At 38.8% G+C, this 21,837-nt stretch overlaps 1 protein-coding gene across 1 annotated transcript in view; it reads left to right on the top strand.

Moving 5' to 3' along the window:
• Positions 1-21,837, top strand: part of LOC134672994 (atypical protein kinase C) — a 212,202-nt gene that overhangs the window by 13,965 nt on the left and 176,400 nt on the right. Inside the window, exon 2 of the mRNA XM_063530953.1 lies at positions 2,172-2,811. Within this exon, the coding sequence (XP_063387023.1) occupies positions 2,238-2,811 (574 nt within the window). The 5' untranslated portion in view covers positions 2,172-2,237. The remainder of the gene's footprint in view (positions 1-2,171; positions 2,812-21,837) is intronic.

The raw sequence follows: 21,837 nt of genomic DNA, 5'->3' as shown, positions 1-21,837 counted from the left end.
CATTAAAAAAAACTAGAGGCAGTATTTGTTTTATGGTTCGTAATGACACTCTGCCACTACGCCTATAAAAAAAAAAAACAATGTTTGCTATAATTTGCAGTTTTATTTGTATAAAATCAACATGAACTTAATAAATAATACATTCTATAATTTTAAATTATAAATTTAACTACACAAATAAAAACATTTAAAATATTTCATCTAAACGTTAGCGGTAAAAAGGTCTACTCAAACACGCGTAGTTATATTTTTTAAATTGTTATGGAGGTAAAGTTGAAAAATATTCATTCTGTTTTATTGGATTTATGGTGCGTTGTTGATTTTTTGACTTTAATATGAGTTCCGACGAAATAATGAAATTAATATTAATTGTAATCGTAGGTGTTGGAATTGGCAGCGTAAGCAGAATTGATTTTAAATAACTTGCTGCCTCTCCCGCCAAGTCAAAGACGAAGTATGTATATGGTTGCTTATGGCAATTTTATTATTTGAGAAACTACGAAAAATGGCTTACAGTTTATTAGAAACAGTTTTGTGGCATATTTTAAATGAATGTAACTACAAATTCGTCAACACTGTGGAAATTATACTTATTTACTCCATGCATAAAGCAACGATGTATGTGAAACATGATATCAACATGAAAAACTATGTAAACTTATGTGACGAAAACGACAGTCAGACGGATACAAGGCGAAAAAATCAAAGATACATGAAAATATACGGGTGATAATGATATAGGTACGTGTTGGTTATATTTTGGGTGTAGTTTACTTTTAGTTTATTCTATAAATAAAACTTTGGTTTCGTGGATTTTTTATTTTATTTATTTCATTGCATGTTTGAGAAAAGCACTATACATACCTCGGCGGGAAATGGGGTTGCCCGCGCTCAGACCTATCCGGCCTCGCTTCGCTCGGCCGTCTATATGTCTTCGGCCGGCAACCCCTTTCGTCCCGGCCTCTGTAGTAATGTACTATTAATTGACAGCTGACAAGTGTCAAATAATGTTTACGTTTCCGCGCCACGCACATCGCACAGAGTGAATAGATAGGTACTCGTGCGCCGCGGATAGAGTTAGACCAAGAAAAGTCTGCAGCGATTTTGATAGCCCACGCAGTGCAAGTGGTATTTATAGCGTCATAATTTCATAGAAGTTTGACGTTTAAAATAACACTTGCACTGCGCGGGCTATCGAAATCGCTGCAGACTTTTCTTGGTCTAGCTCTAACTCGGTTTCACGAATATTCACGGCCAGGCATTGAAATACGCGTTGCGAAAAATCATAGGCGATAATTTTGCCTTATTTCCTTTCCATTGCTCGCGATATAATTTGTTTCATTGCACATCAAACGGGCGTGGTGTCTTAGTATCACGATTCCGCCTCATTACCCTCAATTTCACGAAGGGTTTATACAACTCTTGCCCAAAACATAACAATTTGTAATTCCCCACGTTATTCCGTGATTTTGGGTTGGTCATAAGAAATGGGGTTAATTTTCATTGCTGGTGTCACATTAGTTTTAATGTCGCATGAGTTATTTGAAGACTAAGCGTGTTTAAGCAGAACGTTTTGACACGACACTTTAGACCGACACGGTTTCAAACTAAGGCACGACGTTTTATGTAGACTATGAAATGGTAACTAGCGCAAACTCTCACAGAGTTAACAAGCTGAGGAAATCTCATTAGCATACGTACAAAGATGGGTCCAACAAAAAGATTAATGTTCTATCCACGTACCTACATTAGTTCCGTGATGTATGCGCCGCCGGTCCACATTTGTCCGGCGTGCTGCTCATAAACTTGTACCCACTGCCCCTATGTATCGCTATATATCAGCCAAGTTTCCATCTCATCTACCGCCTGCCCACTGGCCTCGAATACTCCCGAATAAACCCGAATTAGCAAAACTACGCGCCACCGCGATCCTATCTACGCAATGAGATATGAAATGAAACTCACTGGTCTAAATACGACGAATAAATGTTTAGAAATGAACATTTTTAGCTAAATATTTTTTCACGTGCGGCCACGATGCTTTGTCTCGGCGTCGGCGTCAAAGGAGATTAGGTTCGTTTACACAATTGTCGCCCCCCTCGGCACGCGACCTGGGCTCGGATTACGCCACTCCGACACACTAAAACCCACTCCACGCTATGTCACTCTAGGATCAACGGTCTTCCGAGTGTTTATAATAGTGATTGTATTAGTGCGGTGAACTGAACTATATAAAAATGGCGTGGGGATATTGGTCGGCGTCGTCGGTGATGCCCGATCGCGGGCGCAGCCCACGCCGCGCTGGGACTTCCGCTTCACACGCTCATCCTAACCCACCGACCGCGCGGGAAGTGCTCGAGACGCACGATGAAAGCATCATCCACACGGCATCTACGTCGCGGGATAGTCGCGAGCACTCCGCGTCGCCGCATTCTTCGTCGAACGGCGGACACTCGCACCACCAGCATGAGGTGCGGCACGCGGTGCCGGCGAGCGCGCTGTTCGGAGAGAGCTACGAGATGTCGCGGCGGCCATCTTTGGATCTCGGCTCGGTGCGGAGCGCGTTAGGTTCCTGTGGAGGTGGAGGCACGTTAAGCGCGGGATCCACATTGACGCGCGGTGGCACGCTCGCCGATTATCTACCGCCCGCGCCGTGCCCGCACCACCACCGCGTCTACGTCGACCACCACAAACACTACGAGCAACCCATTCAGCCCGTGCACGTGGGAGTGGCGCACCATTCCCACTCGCACGCCTCCAGCCGCCACCACACCGACGACGAGGACGACCTCGAGCCGGCCTATGCTACAGGTACGTTGACATTCTATAACCGTGCTTGTTACGTAACCTGTAACACCCTTTACTAGGTCGCCGACTCTGTAAATTACGCGAAAACAAAGCAAATCATTGACGATATAGGTAGAATCGATTCGATTGCTCGTTTCTGCTTGACTGGTTCCTATCATTTATAACGTTGTGAACTCCCGAGTTTGCTTTTTCCGTCGGAAATTTCTTATTTTACCGCTTGGAACTATTTTCTGAAAAGATATACCTTGTAAAACGAAATGGTATTGCGGGCAGCTGTCGGCGTATTTTTCCCAATTCGCAGCTACAATGTCGCTAAAGTTTTGTCACCTCGATGTGTGTTCTAGCAAAATTGTGAAACTTATTTTATTAGAGCAATTTGCTCGTTAAGTGCAAGGTTATTTAATGGCGAATTTACTAGCTATTGTAGTTAAACTATCAATGTAGATTTGAAGGTAGACATTTTCAATGCAGAGGAGTATTTTTATTGTAATAACAGTCTGGATTTGTTATGGATAATTGGATATGATCTGTCAGTATCAAAAGTGACGTTTCTGGTTGAAGAAATGTCAATTTTGGCAGTGACGGATCGTATCCATAACAAATATAGATCAATTTCATAACATGTTATTACCACCAGAATTCGCCTCTCAGTCCCAGTTTTTCGACGCGGCACTCGAAGTAAGATATTAAAACTTATAATTTTTGAAAGTATCTAGTATGCAATTCAGCATTATTTCAAGCACTGTTTTTAACAAATATAAATTAAATGGCTATTTACAATGCTTTTTACTTATAACACGACGGATAAAAAGTTAAAAATTAGTTTATGTTCTTTGAAATTTCGTGGAATTGAGAGTTAATACCTAATTTGCGTATCAAAAAGCTCTTAAGGTGCAGTGAGTTCAGAAAACGGAGTTTTTTAAAAGCCGTAGCTCTTTTTTGGATCACGATACAGCTGCCATACATTCAATTAGCAAACTTGAGGGCTTTTTCTACTGATTAGAGTGATTAGAATCCTAAGTTTTTGACTTTTGCTCGATAGAAAACGATCACAAACATAGGTCTAAAACGGACTTTCAAGATTCGTAACAATTTGTGCACAAAAGATAAAAATATGAAAACTGCTTCTAATAACGCGCAATTGTATGCTTGAGCGACTACCAGGATTACTTTTTTTTTTAATTTCACATTCAATAAATAAGTTCCAAAATATGATATCAGCGGTTCCGTGCACGCAACTTCTTTGATCAGATGCCCGCTGGGCTCGGATCAAAGCACACGTATCGCAAATTTAATTAAAATGACAGTTGATTTTGGCATTTATTTCGACATTAAATCATATACATATACGAAAAAGTATACCAGTAGACAAATACTATTTAAAAAAACAGGGTAAATAATTATCATCAGATGGAGCTCGAGTCTCATCTTAGATTTGATTTGTTGGGGCATAATGGTTGAAAAAGGCAGTAAACTATCTTAAAACAATACGATTCCAATATCATTTAAGTAATTTGCTCCTTGAAACCCGGCTTAGAATGAAAAAAGTTTGAAGACTCATACTTACTGATGGGAATTAATTTTCATTATGCTGGTATTAATATTGCATACCTATTTGACGTACTTTTGTACGTCAACGTCAATGAACTGTGAAGACAATGTTGTGATCTTGTATTTATGTTACAGAACTTTTGATCTTCAAATATTACCTATTAATACGGAACATTATGTAAATATTTCGTGTACTACTTGAAAATCGTGCAGTGGTAAACCTGTTTTGTTGCTGTGAGGTCCGTCTAAGATAGATGTATAATGCGGTTACGTACTGTTCTGCAAACCTTCATGAAATCAAGAATAAATAAACGGCTACGGTCTAGACTCAGTCCTAGCGAGTTTTTGCGGCTTGTGAGGCCGATATATACCTACTGGCCTACGAGGCTTACAGCCCAAAATCGCTGCGGCCTGGATTGTGATTGCCTGTGTATCGAGTGTTATACTAATTTACTATAAAATAAAACAAAGTTTTTAATTCAATGATATTCTGTGCATATTTAATTTTATTTTTTATACCTCGTCGCTAACAAACAAGCATACGGCCCGGCCCGTCTGATGATAAGCAATCTTCGTAGCCTTTGGACGCCTGCATCTCCATGCGCGTTGCCGAGTCTAACACTCCGCACCCCTCGTTGATAACTGGCAACCATACTCACCGGCAGGAAGGACACTATGAGTAGAGTCTAGTGCTAGTGTTATTTGGCTGCAGATTTCTGTAAGGTTGAGCTCTGCTCTAGATCTGGAATGACATCCGCTGTGCTGTGCCCTACCACACGAAGCGAGATGTCATTCTCAGTTCCCATTCCCATACCTCTCTTTGGACGTAGTTCAAGGACCAGAGGTATGTCCATATATTTTAAATATTTTCGTCTTCAATTACTATAGAGATTCAGAGTCTGAACATATAACCGTAAGTTTACCAAAAAATTGCCGTAACAGCTATAGGTACAGTCAGATGCAGAGAGAAAGAATCCGCCAAAATGAAAGTTCCACCCTGCCAGGACTTAATTTATTGATAAAGATAACCATATATTTATTTGCAAAAAATACATATAGTGATGAACATAGGTGGACAGTAATTTTGGATGCGTGGGGTAGAGCGGGGAGAAACGTAACACTTTGTACTTTGACCTTAGTTTCTGGTTAACCCTTATTATTTTGATGAGTTTAATGTATCATATATAACGTCAGTGCATGATCTGTACATTAACGTCTTGACTAACATTATAATTGTGTATTTTGTTTTTAAAAAATCCTTTTTTGTTACTAATCACCCCGTTGGCGTGCAGAAAGTAACACGTTGTGGGTCAAAAGTAACAAGACACAGTGGGCTGTAATTTAATATAATATGACATATCAAATCAAAATAAAAACCGGTCAAGTGCGAGTCGAACTCACGTCCCAAGGGTTCCGTACTGCACACATTTTTGAACGAGCGAGCAAAGCGAAGTTCTTAAGTACATTCAACTGTTTATTCAATTTGTCCACACACAGCTGGCTATCTTAGGATAGTTAGTTACCCATTTTTTTTGTTCAAGTATTATGTTAAGCATAGTGCCTACATTTTTTTTTTCATTGTTAGGTGTATCTCTGTTAATTCAAGATAACAGGGCTATAACCGCGGAAATCGAAGCTCGAAGTTCGCAAATTGCTGGCATTTCTCTCTGTCACTCTAATTACCTACGGTTTCATTGGTGTAATAGAAAAATCCCCGCAATTTGCGAAATTCGATGGTCGCGATATACGGCAGTTCAGCCTTCTCACTTAGCTACTCGTACTTAAACCAATTATTTGTTCTGTTTGAGCACTAACCTAAAGGTCATGCTTCGACCTTGCGTGGAGGTGCACCTCTCTCGGATGCGTCAGGCCTTCGGCCCAACGCAGAGCTTGGCCATCAACCTTCGCACTAGCTGTCCGCACCACGTTTCACGTAAACAATTGCGGTTGTGGCCCTGACAGAGCTTATCCACAATTCTTATTATCAAGACCTGCTCACGCTTAGTTGCAGACTTCTTACGCGTTTTTCCAGTAATGTATAGGTATTGGGCCCAATCGCTTAGGGGTCATCCATTAATTACGTCACACGAATTTCTAGGTTTTTTGACCCCTCCCCCCCTCCTTGTCACATTTCAGACGCACGGCCGGTTTCCATCCTTACTTGGTAGATATTCCACCAATTCGCACGAAGCGCTTTGCTTCTACTTTCCTTATGCGCACTGCCAAGGAATGGAATTCCTTGCCGGCGTCTATATTTCCGTGTTCTTATAACCCGGCAACCTTCAAATCAAGAGTGAACAGGCACCTTCTGGGCGAGCTCACTCCATCGTAGGCCACGTCTACGCCTCGGCTAGTCTGTGGCCATGAGTAAGGCCATTCATAATAAAAAAAAAAAAAACTTGGTCACATTTGGCAAACCCCTCCCCCTAGTGTGACGTCACATTTTTTCTACGAAATCGCCAAATCGAATTAAGTAAGCACCTAAGTATTATAAATATTTTATCAAAATATTTTTGACGATATACATAAATATTAGAAATGATGACTTACGGCTCCGAAACGTGGTCTTTCACTATCGGCCTCATCTCAAAACTCAAAGTCGCTCAACGAGCTATGGAGAGGGCTATGCTCGGAGTTTCTCTACGTGATCGAATCAGAAATGAGGAGATCCGTAGACGAACTAAAGTCACCGACATAGCCCACCGGATTAGCAAGCTGAAGTGGCAATGGGCAGGCCACATTGCACGCAGAGAAGATGGCCGATGGGGTCGAAAAGTGCTCGAGTGGAGACCACGGACTAGCAAGCGCAGCGTAGGACGTCCACCCACAAGATGGACAGACGATCTTGTTAAGGTCGCCGGAAGACGCTGGATGCGGGTCGCTTCCAACCGGCACGTATGGAGGTCCAAGGGGGAGGCCTATGTTCAGCAGTGGACGTCTTATGGCTGAGATGATGAAATATTAGTAATTTTATAACCCAACACTGCTAAGGAAAGAAAATTAAACGAATAAAAACGATTATCGTTTTAAAAACTTGTTATTTAAATGTACAGCGAATAAAATAATTTAAATAAATTTTCGGTTACTGATGAAGTTAAAGTGACGTCACAAAGTTTGTGTCTCCCCCCTCCCCCATGTCACAATATGTCACATTTTCTTGACCCCTCCCTCCCCCTAAACGTGTAATGTAATTAATGGATGACCCCTTAGCAAAAGATAGAACAAAATCGACAATCTCCTTTCAGGGGAGCATGCACTTGTCGGAGGCTCCGGGCCTTCAGGGCTTTCGACCTTCGCATTCAGACAATTGAACTATAATTGTTCTGTGTTTGAGCACTAACCTCCCGCAACTCGGCCTTCGGCCGTGCGTTTTAAAAAGCCTCTGAGGGATGCTTGGGCCTACGGCCCTACGCGTAGCTCGGCCATCGGCTTTCGAAAAAGCTGTCCACAGCTAGTTTCACGTAAACCATTACGGCTGTGTCCTTAAAACAGCCCAACCGCGTTTTCTTTCTTAAGTCCGGCTCACACTTGACTCTAGATTTCTAATAGGTTTTCCTGTCATCTAGAGGTAGAAGGTTGTGTATTTTTTTTTTCAAAATTTTAGACCCTATATTATCGGAGATAAGGGGGGGGCGGTCATTTTTTGCCTATTTTCTTAAATAATTTCTAAACTGTTTTATATAAAATTATAAAAAAATATATATTTGAGATCCTCAAAATAAGCCCTTTTAATATGTAACACGATATGGTTTGCAAAACTTGGTTTTCTAATTTTCTCATATTCCCCTTAAGGCGCGGTGTGTAGTAAAATGCGCTATTTTTGAACCATATTTACAGCCTTTAACGAGGATTTCATGCGTAATTTTCTAGTATGTATAACTTCAGTCCTTGAACTACGATATTGCTTGTCAGAAACACGATGGCTCATTACTTTCTCGATAGAATCTTAAGTTGAAAACATGCTTAAACCTGTCTTTATTTCCTTATTTTAGGAGTACTACGACGAATATCTGTATGAAACTTACTTCATTCGATAGCTTTTAAGTAAATCTTCATCATTGCTTGTCCTTTTATCGATACGTTAATATTTTCATTCATGATTACATGATATAAACTAAACTTCATGCTGCGCGGCAACACCGTGCGTCTATTCCGCACGCCAGTACGCCCGTGACCACTGTCAGCGTCGGACCTGTGCTAGTTTAGCGGACGTTGGTGGTTGGCGGTAAAATGGGTAATCACAGCATAAAAAAAACTAAACGCAAAAGGGCACGGCTACGTGAACTACGAGAGCATATGAATAATATAAGGTTTCGGAAAAAGTGAGTATTTGTTTTGATTGCGTTTACACGTCATTTACGTATATAGCAAAAGTACATTGGGCAACGGGCATTGGGACGGTAAGTAAGCGAAGTGTTGTAAATGAGTGTCTTTAGAAATTCAGATTTATGACCACAATGTTTTCCATCACATTTACAAAGCACGAAACTAAAAATTCTGCGAAATCATTCTTAAAATACGGTGACATTTCAGACATTCCTCTGTCATATTATCATTTATAGACAAGTTCAATATCTACGGTACTGAATGATAATGACATAAGTTTTGTTACGATTTTAAAAAAGTTTTGTTCTATTTTAGAGTTCAGAAAGATTGCCATCTTGATAATGATGAGACATTTTGTAATTATACTCAAACGGGAACAGAATCGAATAATGACGACGGGTAAAGTATAATAATTAAGTATCTACACTCTGTATCTATAGGTATTTAAATAAAAGTAACTACTAGTATTACTACTAGTACTAGTATGGCTAGTATTTACTTTTATTTAAATACCTAAGATGAAAACATAACATGATCAAATAATGTAGGTTAAAGTCGGGCCATTCAGTGACAGATCCAAGCGATTTTGTATTTGGTTATGGAACCAATAAATGTTAGAACTACCCGAAAATATACAAATTGTTTGTTTACTTTTATTTAAATACCTAAAGATACAGATTATTATAGGGTCATTATGCTAGTTTTCGTCCGGTGTCAGTTTCCGTCCACTTGACGAAATTTGAATACAAACCTTCAATACAGTACAAATTTGAACTTATTGCATCCTTAATATCTAAACAATTTATCTAACTACATAAAAAATATATTTCGCAAGTAGCAAATTATAAATGAAATGTGTTATTTACTAATCCGTCAAGTGAACGGAGACTGACACCGGACGGAAAACTGACACAATTACCTTACAATTTACAAGTTACTATAATTTAGAAACAGATTTATTATTCACGTGAATAAGTTGGGTATAAAAATACATAATATTTTTCAAATGTTATTCAGAATTCCGGAAATAATTTTTCAAAACCGGATATTTTTCAGTTTCCGGATTTTTTCATAACATATTTATTGCTGGTGTTTTCAAGTAGGTGTAGCTAGTAGTAGTTGTACATTTTTTAGAAACAATTACACTGGAATACCACAACTTTAGCACATGCAGGAGATATACCGGTTTCAATATTATTGATGGGTGAGTACCATTTAGGTGCAGGTATCAACAATTGATTAACCGATCAGATCTAAATAATTTTCTCATGATAACGTCGCTACAACTTGAGTTTATATCTACCTAATTTTATTATTTAATTTTAGAGTATTATTACAAGGAGATAACCATGATGAAACAAATATAAAAGAAGTTCCAAATGTTCCAATCTCGGAGAATGCGGCGGCTTTAAATTGTAACAGGTCAGTGAGCATATATATTTAATTATTAACATTACTAGCTTCTGCTCGCGGCCACACGCGCGTTCTGTTGGAAATGGTATTTTTAAGCTTGCTGCTCATATCTACTGACGGAAATGGCTTGACAGATTATACAAAGTTATTTTTATTGTATAAATATTAAATATTTTTTTTGGCGTGAAGAAGCAACCAACATCCTCATTCACTCACAAATCAATTTTCAAGAGTTCGAAGTCACGGACAACAGCTAGTATTAAATATTATTCTTTATTCATTTAATTTTTTAGATTAGGTTATTTATAATATATTATCTATATGTATTCATATTTATAATATGAATACGAGTATATATACTAGCAAAATAATAAAAAATACATATGTTTATATTATTATAAAAAACGTAACCTAAGCCAGCAGCAGCGCGGCAAGGCCCAAGCTACCGGTGGTCAGGGCCGCAGAGAGAGGAACCGGCGGACTATCCGCGCCGTATTCAAGATCACCGTCTTCTTCATCTGACCCTTGATCTACCCATCTAGCGAGACTCTCTCAAGATGTTGGTCGAGACTCTTCGCTATTAGACTGTTCACTGAAACGACTATCGGGACAATAATCGTCGAATCAACATCCACTATGGCGGTTATCTCGTGAGCCAAGTCTAGTTACTTAGGTACTGGACTTGTCCTTCTCGGCTTCCACGAGATTCTCATCATGGGGGATGGTGATGTCAACGATCACGGCCCGACGTTGTGATCGAACTACTTATTATCGCAAATTCAGGCTTATTGGCTACAATAGTCCTGTCAGTGATGATAGATCGATCCCAATAGAGCGTGGCACGACCATTCTCAAGAACAGGCGCAGATAAGAACTTGTAGTACGGTGCTTCGCGGTCCACCAGGCCGTATAGAAGAGCATGTTGCTGGTGAATAATCCTGGCTACGAGATTATGTCTGTGCAAGTGCTCGCCGTTAGCAAGATGAGAACAACCGGAAATGATATGCCTGAGGACTCTTCGGGACTGCGGCATCCCCGACAAATGTCGACCGTACAGTCCTTCAGGATATATTTCCGATAGTTGTTCGTCATCATCACTTCGTCGGCAATTGCACAGGCAAAACCCTCGGTTTCTCCGAAGAGGTCCCCGAATCGTAACCAGATTACCGACGCGAGCAGGTCCACGTCGAGCCCCGTGAGGGCCGTGTAGAACCGCCCGTGTAGCACCTTACTCTCCCATGTCGCCTTGCAATAGTTAGTACCACAGGTTATTATTACCAAAACATTATTATTATTTATTTGGCAATTTTTTTGCTTACTGCACGTTTTTTTTTTTCAAATTTTAGTGCACGGAATGATTCCGATTTGGACTTACCAATGGTCTCGACAGAGACAGGAAATATTCAGGAATCAAATTATGATAGGTAAGTTAAACAAGTATCAAGAGAATAATACTATCAGCTTTGTTAATATCACGACAGTGTTTTTTATATATCCGAAATTATTATTATTTTTTAATTTCAGAGAACTTACCAAATACGAGTTACTTGTTGAAACTTCACCTCAAGAAGAGATTTATACACCAGTAAATGGTCGACGGATTATAGATGTCGAAACTTTTTTTCAGCAGTTACAAACTATATCCAGCCACAGTTCATTATATGATTGCAATTTTGCACACATTTCATTAATTGGAGAAAAAAGGAATGGATTAATATCAAAATTCAAATTAAAATGTAACATGTGCCAAAAGAATTTTATACTCAAAAGTGAGGACTCGTCAAACAAAGAAAACGTTAATGGTAATGTGGCTGCGGCTATAGGAATCACGTCTGCCGGTATCGGTTATTCTCAATTTGAAGAAATCACAGCGTCTATGAACATTCCTATCTTCACACCTCGCACATATCAGCGAATCCAAGATGAGGTTTATGAAAAATGGGAATCAACAGCTGTTGAATCCATGGAGGCAGCGGCTACACGCGAAAGGGATGCAGCGATAGCTGAAGGCTGTTTCACAAAGGATGGAATACCAATGATAGACGTATATGCCGATGCGTGTTGGTCAGCGCGATCATACGGGAACAACTATAAGGCCCTATCCGGAGCCGCAGCAATAGTAGGCCGCAGATTTGGTGAAGTTTTGTTTGTAGGCATTAAAAACAAATATTGTTTGGTTTGTGCACGAGCTGAAAAAAAAGAAGCTGAAATACCAGATCATATTTGTTTCAAAAACTACACCGGATCTTCTAGTAGCATGGAGTCTCAAATAATTTGTGAGGGCTTTGAAACTTCAGTGGATATGTACGGTATTGTTTATGGCAGATTAATTGCTGATGGGGACTCTGCCACTTATGCAAAAATCTTGGCGCGAAATCCCTACCCAACTCACACAGTTAAAAAAATCGAATGCAGGAACCACGTGCTGCGTAACATGTGCAACAAACTGAGAATCTTGTCTAGAGATAGCAGATACCCCTTGGCATATAGAAAAAAAAATTCAGAAATATCAATAAAGACCATCCGCAAAGTAGTCTGTGCGTCAATAAAAAAACATAAACTAAATAAAGAAAACCCGAAAGCATTGGCAAATTTCAGAAACGATGTACGAAATTCCGTTCAACATGCTTTCGGTAACCACGAAAAATGCAAGGACTATTATTGTTCAAAAGAAAAGACCACACAAAGCAACATGGAAGTAGAAAATTCCCTGTTTTGGTTTAGGCTACAAACAATAATACAAACGGTATTGTCCAAATCAAGAAGTATGCTTGAAGACGTCGACACGAATCAAGTTGAGCGCTTCAACAGTGTGATTGCGAAGATTGTAGGAGGAAAAAGAATTAATTACTCACTCCGTCGTGGTTACCGAGCGCGTTGCAATGCAGCAGTTGTTTCTTTTAATAACCCACACCCAAGACATTTAATTCAAAAAAGAATTTTGGGCCACAGCCCCACAAATTCTATTTTGAAAAAATTTGAAGTAAGACGACTAGCGAAAAGAAAATTGAACCAAGCGAATCCCCACAAAAAAAACAGAATGTTAAAGATAGACAATGGAGCTCAAAATGATTATGGCGCCCAGAGTACAACTCCTGATATGTCTCAACAAGAATTAACAGTAGCTAAAGAAACTTTCCTGGAAAATTTGAAACAATTAACGTCAGACAAAGAGAAAATACAACTATCGACTTTAGATCAGAGAGATAGTGATGACTGGGTTGAGCTTCGAAAAAATATGATAACGGCATCTAATTTCGGACTGATAGTGAAACGAAGAGAGAACACTAGCAAAGCAAAACTAGTGGAAAATATTTTGTATAAATCAAACCTCAGTAACGTAACGGCGATCGCTCATGGTGTGGAAAATGAAAGTCTCGCTTTGAAACAACTTGCTATTCAAGAAAAAGTCATCAATGAGCCCTGCGGGTTGTTCATAGACGATGAATACCCGTTTATTGGTGCCACACCTGATGGCTTAATAGGCCAAGACACAGTAGTGGAGGTAAAGTGTCCTTTAGTTGCATTTAAAAAAGGTCTAGAAGAGTCAATAAAAGAAAACAAAATACAGTTATGGAAGTACAACAAAAAAAACAAGACGGTTACTATCAATACAAATAGTAATTGGTACCATCAGATTCAAGGGCAACTTCATGTCACACAAAGAAAAAACTGTTTATTTGCAGTGTGGAGTGGTGAAAACAAACCACTTAAAACTGAAATTATTAAAAGGGATGATTTGTTTTGGGAAAAGATGAAAAAAAAGCTAGTGCCATTTTACATGGACTGGCTATTACCCGAAATAGTGGACTCTAGACGAGCTCGGGGAATGCCACTAAGAGATTTGGAGAAAGCGCCTGTTCTTTCTGAAATCGACAAAGATAATGTAGAGGAACCTCTACCAAAAAGACGACGAATTACTGAAGAATTCACTGATCACAACAAAGAAAACATGCCGTGTCACAGCAGGCAGCTATTATTTGAAGAGTTTTAATCAGAGATGTGAAAAATACTTTATAAAAAGTATTTAAATACAAAATACAAATACTTCCTTGATAATACTATTTCAAATGCAAAATACAAAATAGTTTTTGAATTTGTATTTAAATACAAAATACGAAATAGGTATTTTTAAAATACTTTTTAAAAATACAAATACATTGCGATAAAAGGTACTCGGAGTAGTGAATACCTAGTCTGAATTAAAAAGTATTACTCGGAATTTCCGAGTTGAAAAGACTCTCTTTATTCTTTGAAATCAATCCTCTATCTAAAGTGAAATGTTCTAGTTGTTTGCTCATATTAACCGGTAGGATGTAGGTATGGATGATGGTTTTTAACGGCCAACTTTTAAAGCATTAATTTGTAATGTTTTACAGCTAGAAAACGTCTCGTTTGTGTTTCACCAGGGCAGAAAAGTTTGTTCTCCTCTCGTGCCTTGAAACCCTCGCAACATTCAAGATTCCACTTTTTTAACCACTCGCTACGCTTGTGGTCATGTGCAACGTTACTAAACAGATTCAACAGTTCCATATTAAAAGAATGAGAGTTGCCAGGATTGTAACATCAGAAGAGATTGTAACTCCTACCTACATTACCTACCTACTATAAAGTATTTTGTATTTTGAAAATAGAAAATAGGTCCCAAAAACTATTTCAAATAAAATACAAAATAGTTTTCTTCAAAAGGTATTTAAATACAAAATAGGTATTTTGCATTTTAAATACAAGTATTTCAAATAAGTCACATCTCTGGTTTTAATTGCTAATAATAATTGATAATGCAAGTGTTATTTATACGTCAAAATTTCATAGAAGTTTGACGTTTAAAATAGCACTTGCACTGCGTGGGCTATCAAAATCACTGCAGACTTTTCTTGGTCTAACTCTGAATACCATTTTACAATTTTTGTTCTGCAGAAGAGGGCTATTCGAGCAATATATAAAATGAACCATAGACTCACTTAGAGATAAATTTAATTAAATTGACGTAATGACAGCGCACTGTCAATACATTTATGAGAAAATTCTGTACCTATATAGGTATATAAAAATATTGTCAGTTTTAGGAAAACTTGTGACAATCATAACAGGTAATATAGAAATAAACATAAGTTTGCCGTGCCCTTCACTCAGCTCCATTAAATTAAAAAATCATTCATGGGTAATTGTGTAAGATTTTATAATAAAGCATAAACTTATTTCTAAAGCTTATTATACCACACAAGACTACATGAATGTCAAAACACACTTACTTACTTAACGGTGATTACACTGATTAGAAATTATTGATTATTTATTTTACTGTGGAATACTCTAATATTGTATACGTATAATTATGTATACTTACCTCATTGTAGATTTCATTAAATACTAATTAGCCTATAATCAATTTCAATTTTATTTATTTCGTATTAATTTTATATAATATATAAATCTTTTTCAAAATAATATTCCGGAAAAAAATCCGGAACTAACAAACCAGAATACCGATGGCGTCAGAATAAGGACGTAGGCGTGTTGCGCGGGAACCGTGTGGCGGGGCGCGCGGCGTGCCCCCCTGCCTATTCTATCCCTGCGTCTGCTTCACCCCCTTGAAAACGTAAAACTCATGTATAAGAGCGCCTTAAAATAGCCCCCTATACTTAAAATTCATTTGTTTATATTACATGTCCGTCTTTGGGTAGCAGACTTCCATATGTGTACCAAATTTCAACTTAATTTGTCCAATAATTTTGGAGCAAATTGGCTGTGACAGACGTATAGACAGACGCACGAGTAGGCGTCACAAACCCGGTTTCACCGAAATCGAAAAAACCGGAAAAACCGGGTTTACAGCCAATTGTCAAAACCGGGTTTTTACTTTAATAAAACCGGCTTTTTCGAGTTTTTCGATTTTACACTTTTGTAAACATAGTTTCATTATTTTGAAGAGCAAATTAAAAAAAAAATACATTATACGCACTAATTGTATAAATGAACAGCTTTTTAGTCTCCAACGTTATATCTATTTGCCCAGTTTTGCAGATAGACTGCTTTGATGGTCCTTGAAGTTAAGGCTTCAATCCAGGATGCTTCGGAGATATTTAGGAAGAAAGTTGTGTCGGAGAAGATTGCCTCTGAATTTTAATATCAGCTCCGTGTTGGCTAGTTTGTTGCACTGGTGAACGCAGAACACCTCGGTCTTGGAAGGGCAGGGGCACAAACGCCACTGAGAGAAATAGTCATCTAATAGATCCAGGTCCTTTTCCAGGATATTTAGTTCAATTTTCAAGCTGTCTTTTTGTGTCACAAGGGCATCATCAGCATAAGCAAACTTCCGCGATGTGGTGTTAGGCAGGATACGACTCAGACCTTTTCAGACCTATGACAACTAATACTAGGCTGTGTTGAGAGTGTGGAAAATCCGCTAGCGCGTACAGCTCGGCGGCCACTGGGGTACCGTCTATTGCTCTTGTTGTGAAGAAGTGAACCCGGACCTAGTGGTCCGGGTTCACTTCTCCATCGAGCTGATTTGAAAGTTCCTTTGCCTTTGTGAGAAACGACTAAAACAGTGTTGTTTTGTTCCTATCTGCCCAGTCCATGATCGCCTTCTCGTTGGCGTCAGATTTCCTTTATCCTCAGCCGGTATGGTGGCTATTCAAGTCTCAAATGTAATGTTCCAAGTAAGGAAGGCGTGGAGTATGCCAGCAGCTACGTGGAGGATTATATATGCTGCATATCCGCGTTCCGCCGATTTGAATAATCGTGGTGGCGATATTGTTGCCATCGATGTTATTTGAAATCACGTTGACCAGGGCAGTAAGAGAAGACCGGCCGCATGTCGAAGTTCTATATTAATTGTTTATGGTATTATAATGCCGCTACCAAATCAAATCCCGGTATTTTATCTCGTTTAGCGAGTTGGGCATCATCAGCGGTGTATTTCCAGAAGGAGGACTATGTCAACACCGTTGTCATATAATAGGTTGCTTAGGCAAACCGGTTTAGAATTACTGCTTAGTTAAAAACTTTATTGATGGATTTGGATTAATTTATTGATATGGTCTTGGTAAAGTAAATAGAAATGTCGTGGAAGACGTAATATCAAAACATTGAACCTAAAAATAATTGCTTATTTTACAAATTATACGTAAGATCGAAATCACCGAAAAAACCGAAAACCCGGTTTTGCAATCTCACAAAAACCGAAAAACCGGTTTTATAAAATACGCACGGTTTTGTGACCCCTACGCACGAGTGATCCTATAAGGGTTCCGTTTTTTCTTTTTGAGTTACGGAACCCTAAAAGTACCTACTAATCATGTAAATTATTATTGATAACACACTTTAATATTTGCATTTCAACTACATAAACATTAGTATTTTAAGAAAACAAATCAATATTAATTCCTCGTTAGAAATTGTTTTTATTTCAAGTGATGAGATCAATTATTGTCTTATAAACATGTTATCTAATCAGATAATTCAGGGGTCAGATTTTTTTCACTTACAAATATGGCATACATCGTTTACTAATATGGCATAGATCCAATAGGTATATTGTATGGGATGTAAATGTTACTTTTGTATGGCTTTGTTACTTTTGTACCCGACCGCATTTTTCTGAAAACATGAAAGATATCTTTGAATTTGAAACGCAACGTGTGCGAGAAAAATAAATTGCAATCAATCTAATCAATATCCCTTCGGGTGGCAGGGCCTCCGGTTGAACGGTAGGAAAAATGGCGCGGCCATTTTTAAAACATGCCCCTGCGTGGCAGAGGCCGGGAGCCAGACACTCCCCAATTAGCGGTGAACCGGGAGACGGTTCCGTCACAACAAGCCCGTGTGTGGCAGAGACCGTCTCCCGGCCTCTGTGCGACGCCGTATTTTGCGCCTAAAATAAAACCATTAAAACTATGCCTTGCTTGCTCACTTTTGCAAGATGCATTCTTCATTAAACAAGGATGGTATTCCTTAAAGGTTGAATTCCCGCGTAAAATAATGTTTTTTAGAAATGGCGTGATGTTCACGCCCCACCAGACCTCGTACGCACCGACCGTCGAGCCGCGAACATTCAGAAACCAGAAATTTATTTGCTAACAACATTGTCCTTACAAAGGTACACAAATGGAATACGCAGTGATAAAAAGTGAAATAAACTGTGTGAATCGTGTTAAATGTAATGTTTTGTCATAAAGACTGCTTTTTTTCAATCAATTGTTTTATTTTCTAATTATACATATTTTTATACATGAAAGAAAAAATAATTGGTAATGTGAGATTTGATCAAGTCCAGCATAATTCAAATAAATATAATGAAATTCATTGGTACCTATACAATCAAAAAAGCTATTTTATGCTGAATTCAATTCAATCATACATATTTTTGAGAATTGGTCAAATTTCTAGCACACGTCAAATTCGCGATGACCACCCATGGAGGCGCCGCCACTTGACGTATATTTTTCTAAATTTGCCGCACCACTCAACCTCAAGCCACCGTTAAATCTGAGGCGCCGCCATTCAACGGCTTGTTATATCTGTCCATCTCCCGGCTCCCCGCCACCATAGAGACCTAGCCAGACAATGCCACTCTAGGGGATATGCAAATATTCAGAAAATGTATGAATTTTAATACAACATAAACATCAAAGAACTAAAAGTCAAAAAACGTACTTTTGATTCGAAAAATTTTGCGTCACGTTGCGTCCTCTCACACAACCTAATAGCACGTGGCGCTCGTTTCGACTGAATGCGCTGACTGAGTGAAAGGGGCGCCACTGTCTATCGCTTAATAGCAGCGGAGTGGTATTTTGTCTATTAGATAAACCTACAGAGCAATAGTTACTTTCCACCCGCAGTTACCTTTGTCCCCGCTCTCCCCTATATTTCACTTGAAGAAGCATGCAAATTTTGCTTAGTAGCTAGGTAGTATAACTAAATATATACAAATTGAAGCTAAGCTAAGGTAAGTTATTATTATAATAATAATATCATCGGAATACACATATGATTTTAATGAAATTGTCATTGAATTGATTTGTGCCTTATCGAAAGCCCTATTAATTAGAGTAGTACCTAAATAACTTTTTTCATTTGACGACTTCTGTATTTATTCGGTTTATTTAGTTCGAGTATCTAATGAATTCGATTATTTAGTTAATTTACATTTAAGTATTTCACATGTGACATGAACAGACAAGGAGAGCAACATAAAATATATTGTTTTGTCTTCCTTCTTTCAATGGAACTTTTTTAGAGTTTCTCTTCCTCAAAGGAGGCTAGTTGTTAAGACGAAACTCAAAATACTCTCATTTGCATCTTAAAAAAAATAGGATGGGTCACTGACCTGTCCCGGTAAAGTGAGGTAGTGTGCGTGACGTGTGCTTGTGTGTGAAATGGGGTAATTTGACAGAATCTGAAAATTTTCCCCGGGCATACCTCACCTTAAACTTTGTAAATATGCTCTGGAGTAACATTACGAGGGCTATTTGAATTAAATATAGCTTTGCTCTGGCGTTTATAGTCACGCAATAAAAACTAAACATAACGAGTTGAAATTCAGCGGAATCTTGAAAAGGTATGTTTAACAGTAACAGCACAGAATAAATAATAGTACTAATAGGTACAGAAGACACTCTCTAACAAAACGCGTCTGTTACGATCAGGACAGATATGGCCGCTAGGTGGCGACAGCGCAACGCGCGACTTATGGCTAGACTGGCTAGCCACCAAAATTGGTGTGGAACGGATGTACTTTTAGCTACCTGTAGCAAAGCGACGAAATCACGGAGTGAGCGACGCCTTGTTAGAGCTAAATGCAGAATCAGGTCAGAAAGTTAAATATTACCTAGAGCAATTATTTGGATTTTCCAGGCGCATGTGTTTTGTTACTTTTATATCTTCAAGTTAGTAATTACAATTATATCATTTCTATACTTCATTATAGCGACAAAGCATATAAATTATAAATGACTTGCAAATTTGACTTGTAAATCGTATCATATAAGCAACTAGCGTGCGGCTTCGCATGCGGTAACAAAATTAACAAATGATACACCTAAACTTTCCTCAAGAATCATTATATTGATAGATGAAACCGCATGAAAATCCGTTTAGTAGTTTATGAGTTTATCGCGAACATAAATTAGTTAATTACACACAAACAGACAGACGCGGCGGAGAACTTTGTTTTATAGGTGTAGTGATAAGTCACTGCAACTGGTCTGACCACGCAATACGGTCGGTTTCGTACTCGTGTTTTCATGCAATACCTACTTATAAGATTTCTTGTGTGACCCTTTTTCAAAGACTATCTAATATCTATCACAGCCTGCTGACAGACAGACGGACAGCAGAGGCTTAGCAATAGCTCTTTGTCACCCTTCGGGTGTTCTAAAAAACCGGGCAAGTGCGAGTCGGACTCGCGCACGAAGGGTTCCGTACCATAATGCAAAAAAAAAAACGAAAAAGAATGCAAAAAGAAAACGGTCACCCATCCAAGTACTGACCACGCCCGACGTTGCTTAACTTTGGTCAAAAATCACGTTTGCTGTATGGGAGCCCCACTTAAATCTTTATTTTATTCTGTTTTTAGTATTTGTTGTTATAGCGGCAACAGAAATACATCATCTGTGAAAATTTCAACTGTCTAGCTATCACGGTTCGTGAGATACAGCCTGGTGACAGACGGACGGATGGACGGACGGACGGACGGACGGACAGCGAAGTCTTAGTAATAGGGTCCCGTTTTACCCTTTGGGTACGGAACCCTAAAAAGGGGTGACCCCGGGGAAAACAAACGCTTAGCAGCAAGTGTAGTCATTATAACGACTAGAGATGCAACGGATAGTTGTTTGGCCGGATACCGGATATTCGGCCTGACCATCGGCCGAATATTCGGTATACGGCCGCCAAATATTCGGCCGGTGGAACTATACCTACATTTCGGTTTATCAGGTGCGCATTGTACAGGTTTTGACCTGTTTCGTAGTGAACTTTCGCCGGACGTATTTCTAGGTTCCAAATGAGTGCGCATGCAAGTGAGTGGAATGTTTAAATTGTTTTAAAATAATAAACAGTTACGATTATGACCGTGACTGTTTCTTAGATCCCATTTGTTTACTCCGAAATCAGCCAATGTTACTATCCGGCATCAGGCCGGATAGTAGTCACTAAGTATATATTAAAATAATGGCCGGATAACGACATTGTGTAAAGTGGGGCGTGTGAACTTCACCCGCCGGCACGCCGATGGCTGGATTAATAGCACTTGTTGTTATTGTCACAGCAGTGGGTCGATTTATAACTTTAATGTAATAAAGAGTTTCAATACAGTTTTTATATCAAAAATGATACATTGCCGGCCAATAGATAACTTTATTTTGTTTATGAAATAATAACATTTTAACGGATTATATCGCGTATAATGAATTTATAATACATCCTGACTTTTCAAACCCTTTACATAATATGCCTGCAAGGTTTCAAATCGATACGAAGTTAAAGTTTACTAGAATGTCAGTTGGTAAATTACCTACTTATTTATTTAAAGGTTGTCTGGAAGAGATCGCTTTTTAGCGATAAGACCGCCTGTTGTTTAACCTCGTCTTCCTGTATTATTTGTATTGTTTTCTGTAATGAGGTGTGCAATAATAGTACATTACTACAGAGGCCGGGACGAAAGGGGTTGCCGGCCGAAGACATATAGACGGCCGAGCGAAGCGGATAGGTCTGAGCGCGGGCAACCCCATT

Source organism: Cydia fagiglandana, chromosome 17, assembly GCF_963556715.1.
Source record: "Cydia fagiglandana chromosome 17, ilCydFagi1.1, whole genome shotgun sequence".
NCBI lineage: Eukaryota > Metazoa > Arthropoda > Insecta > Lepidoptera > Tortricidae > Cydia > Cydia fagiglandana.
The sequence above is the reverse complement of the archived record's forward strand: the minus strand, read 5'-3'. Positions and strand labels throughout refer to the sequence as shown.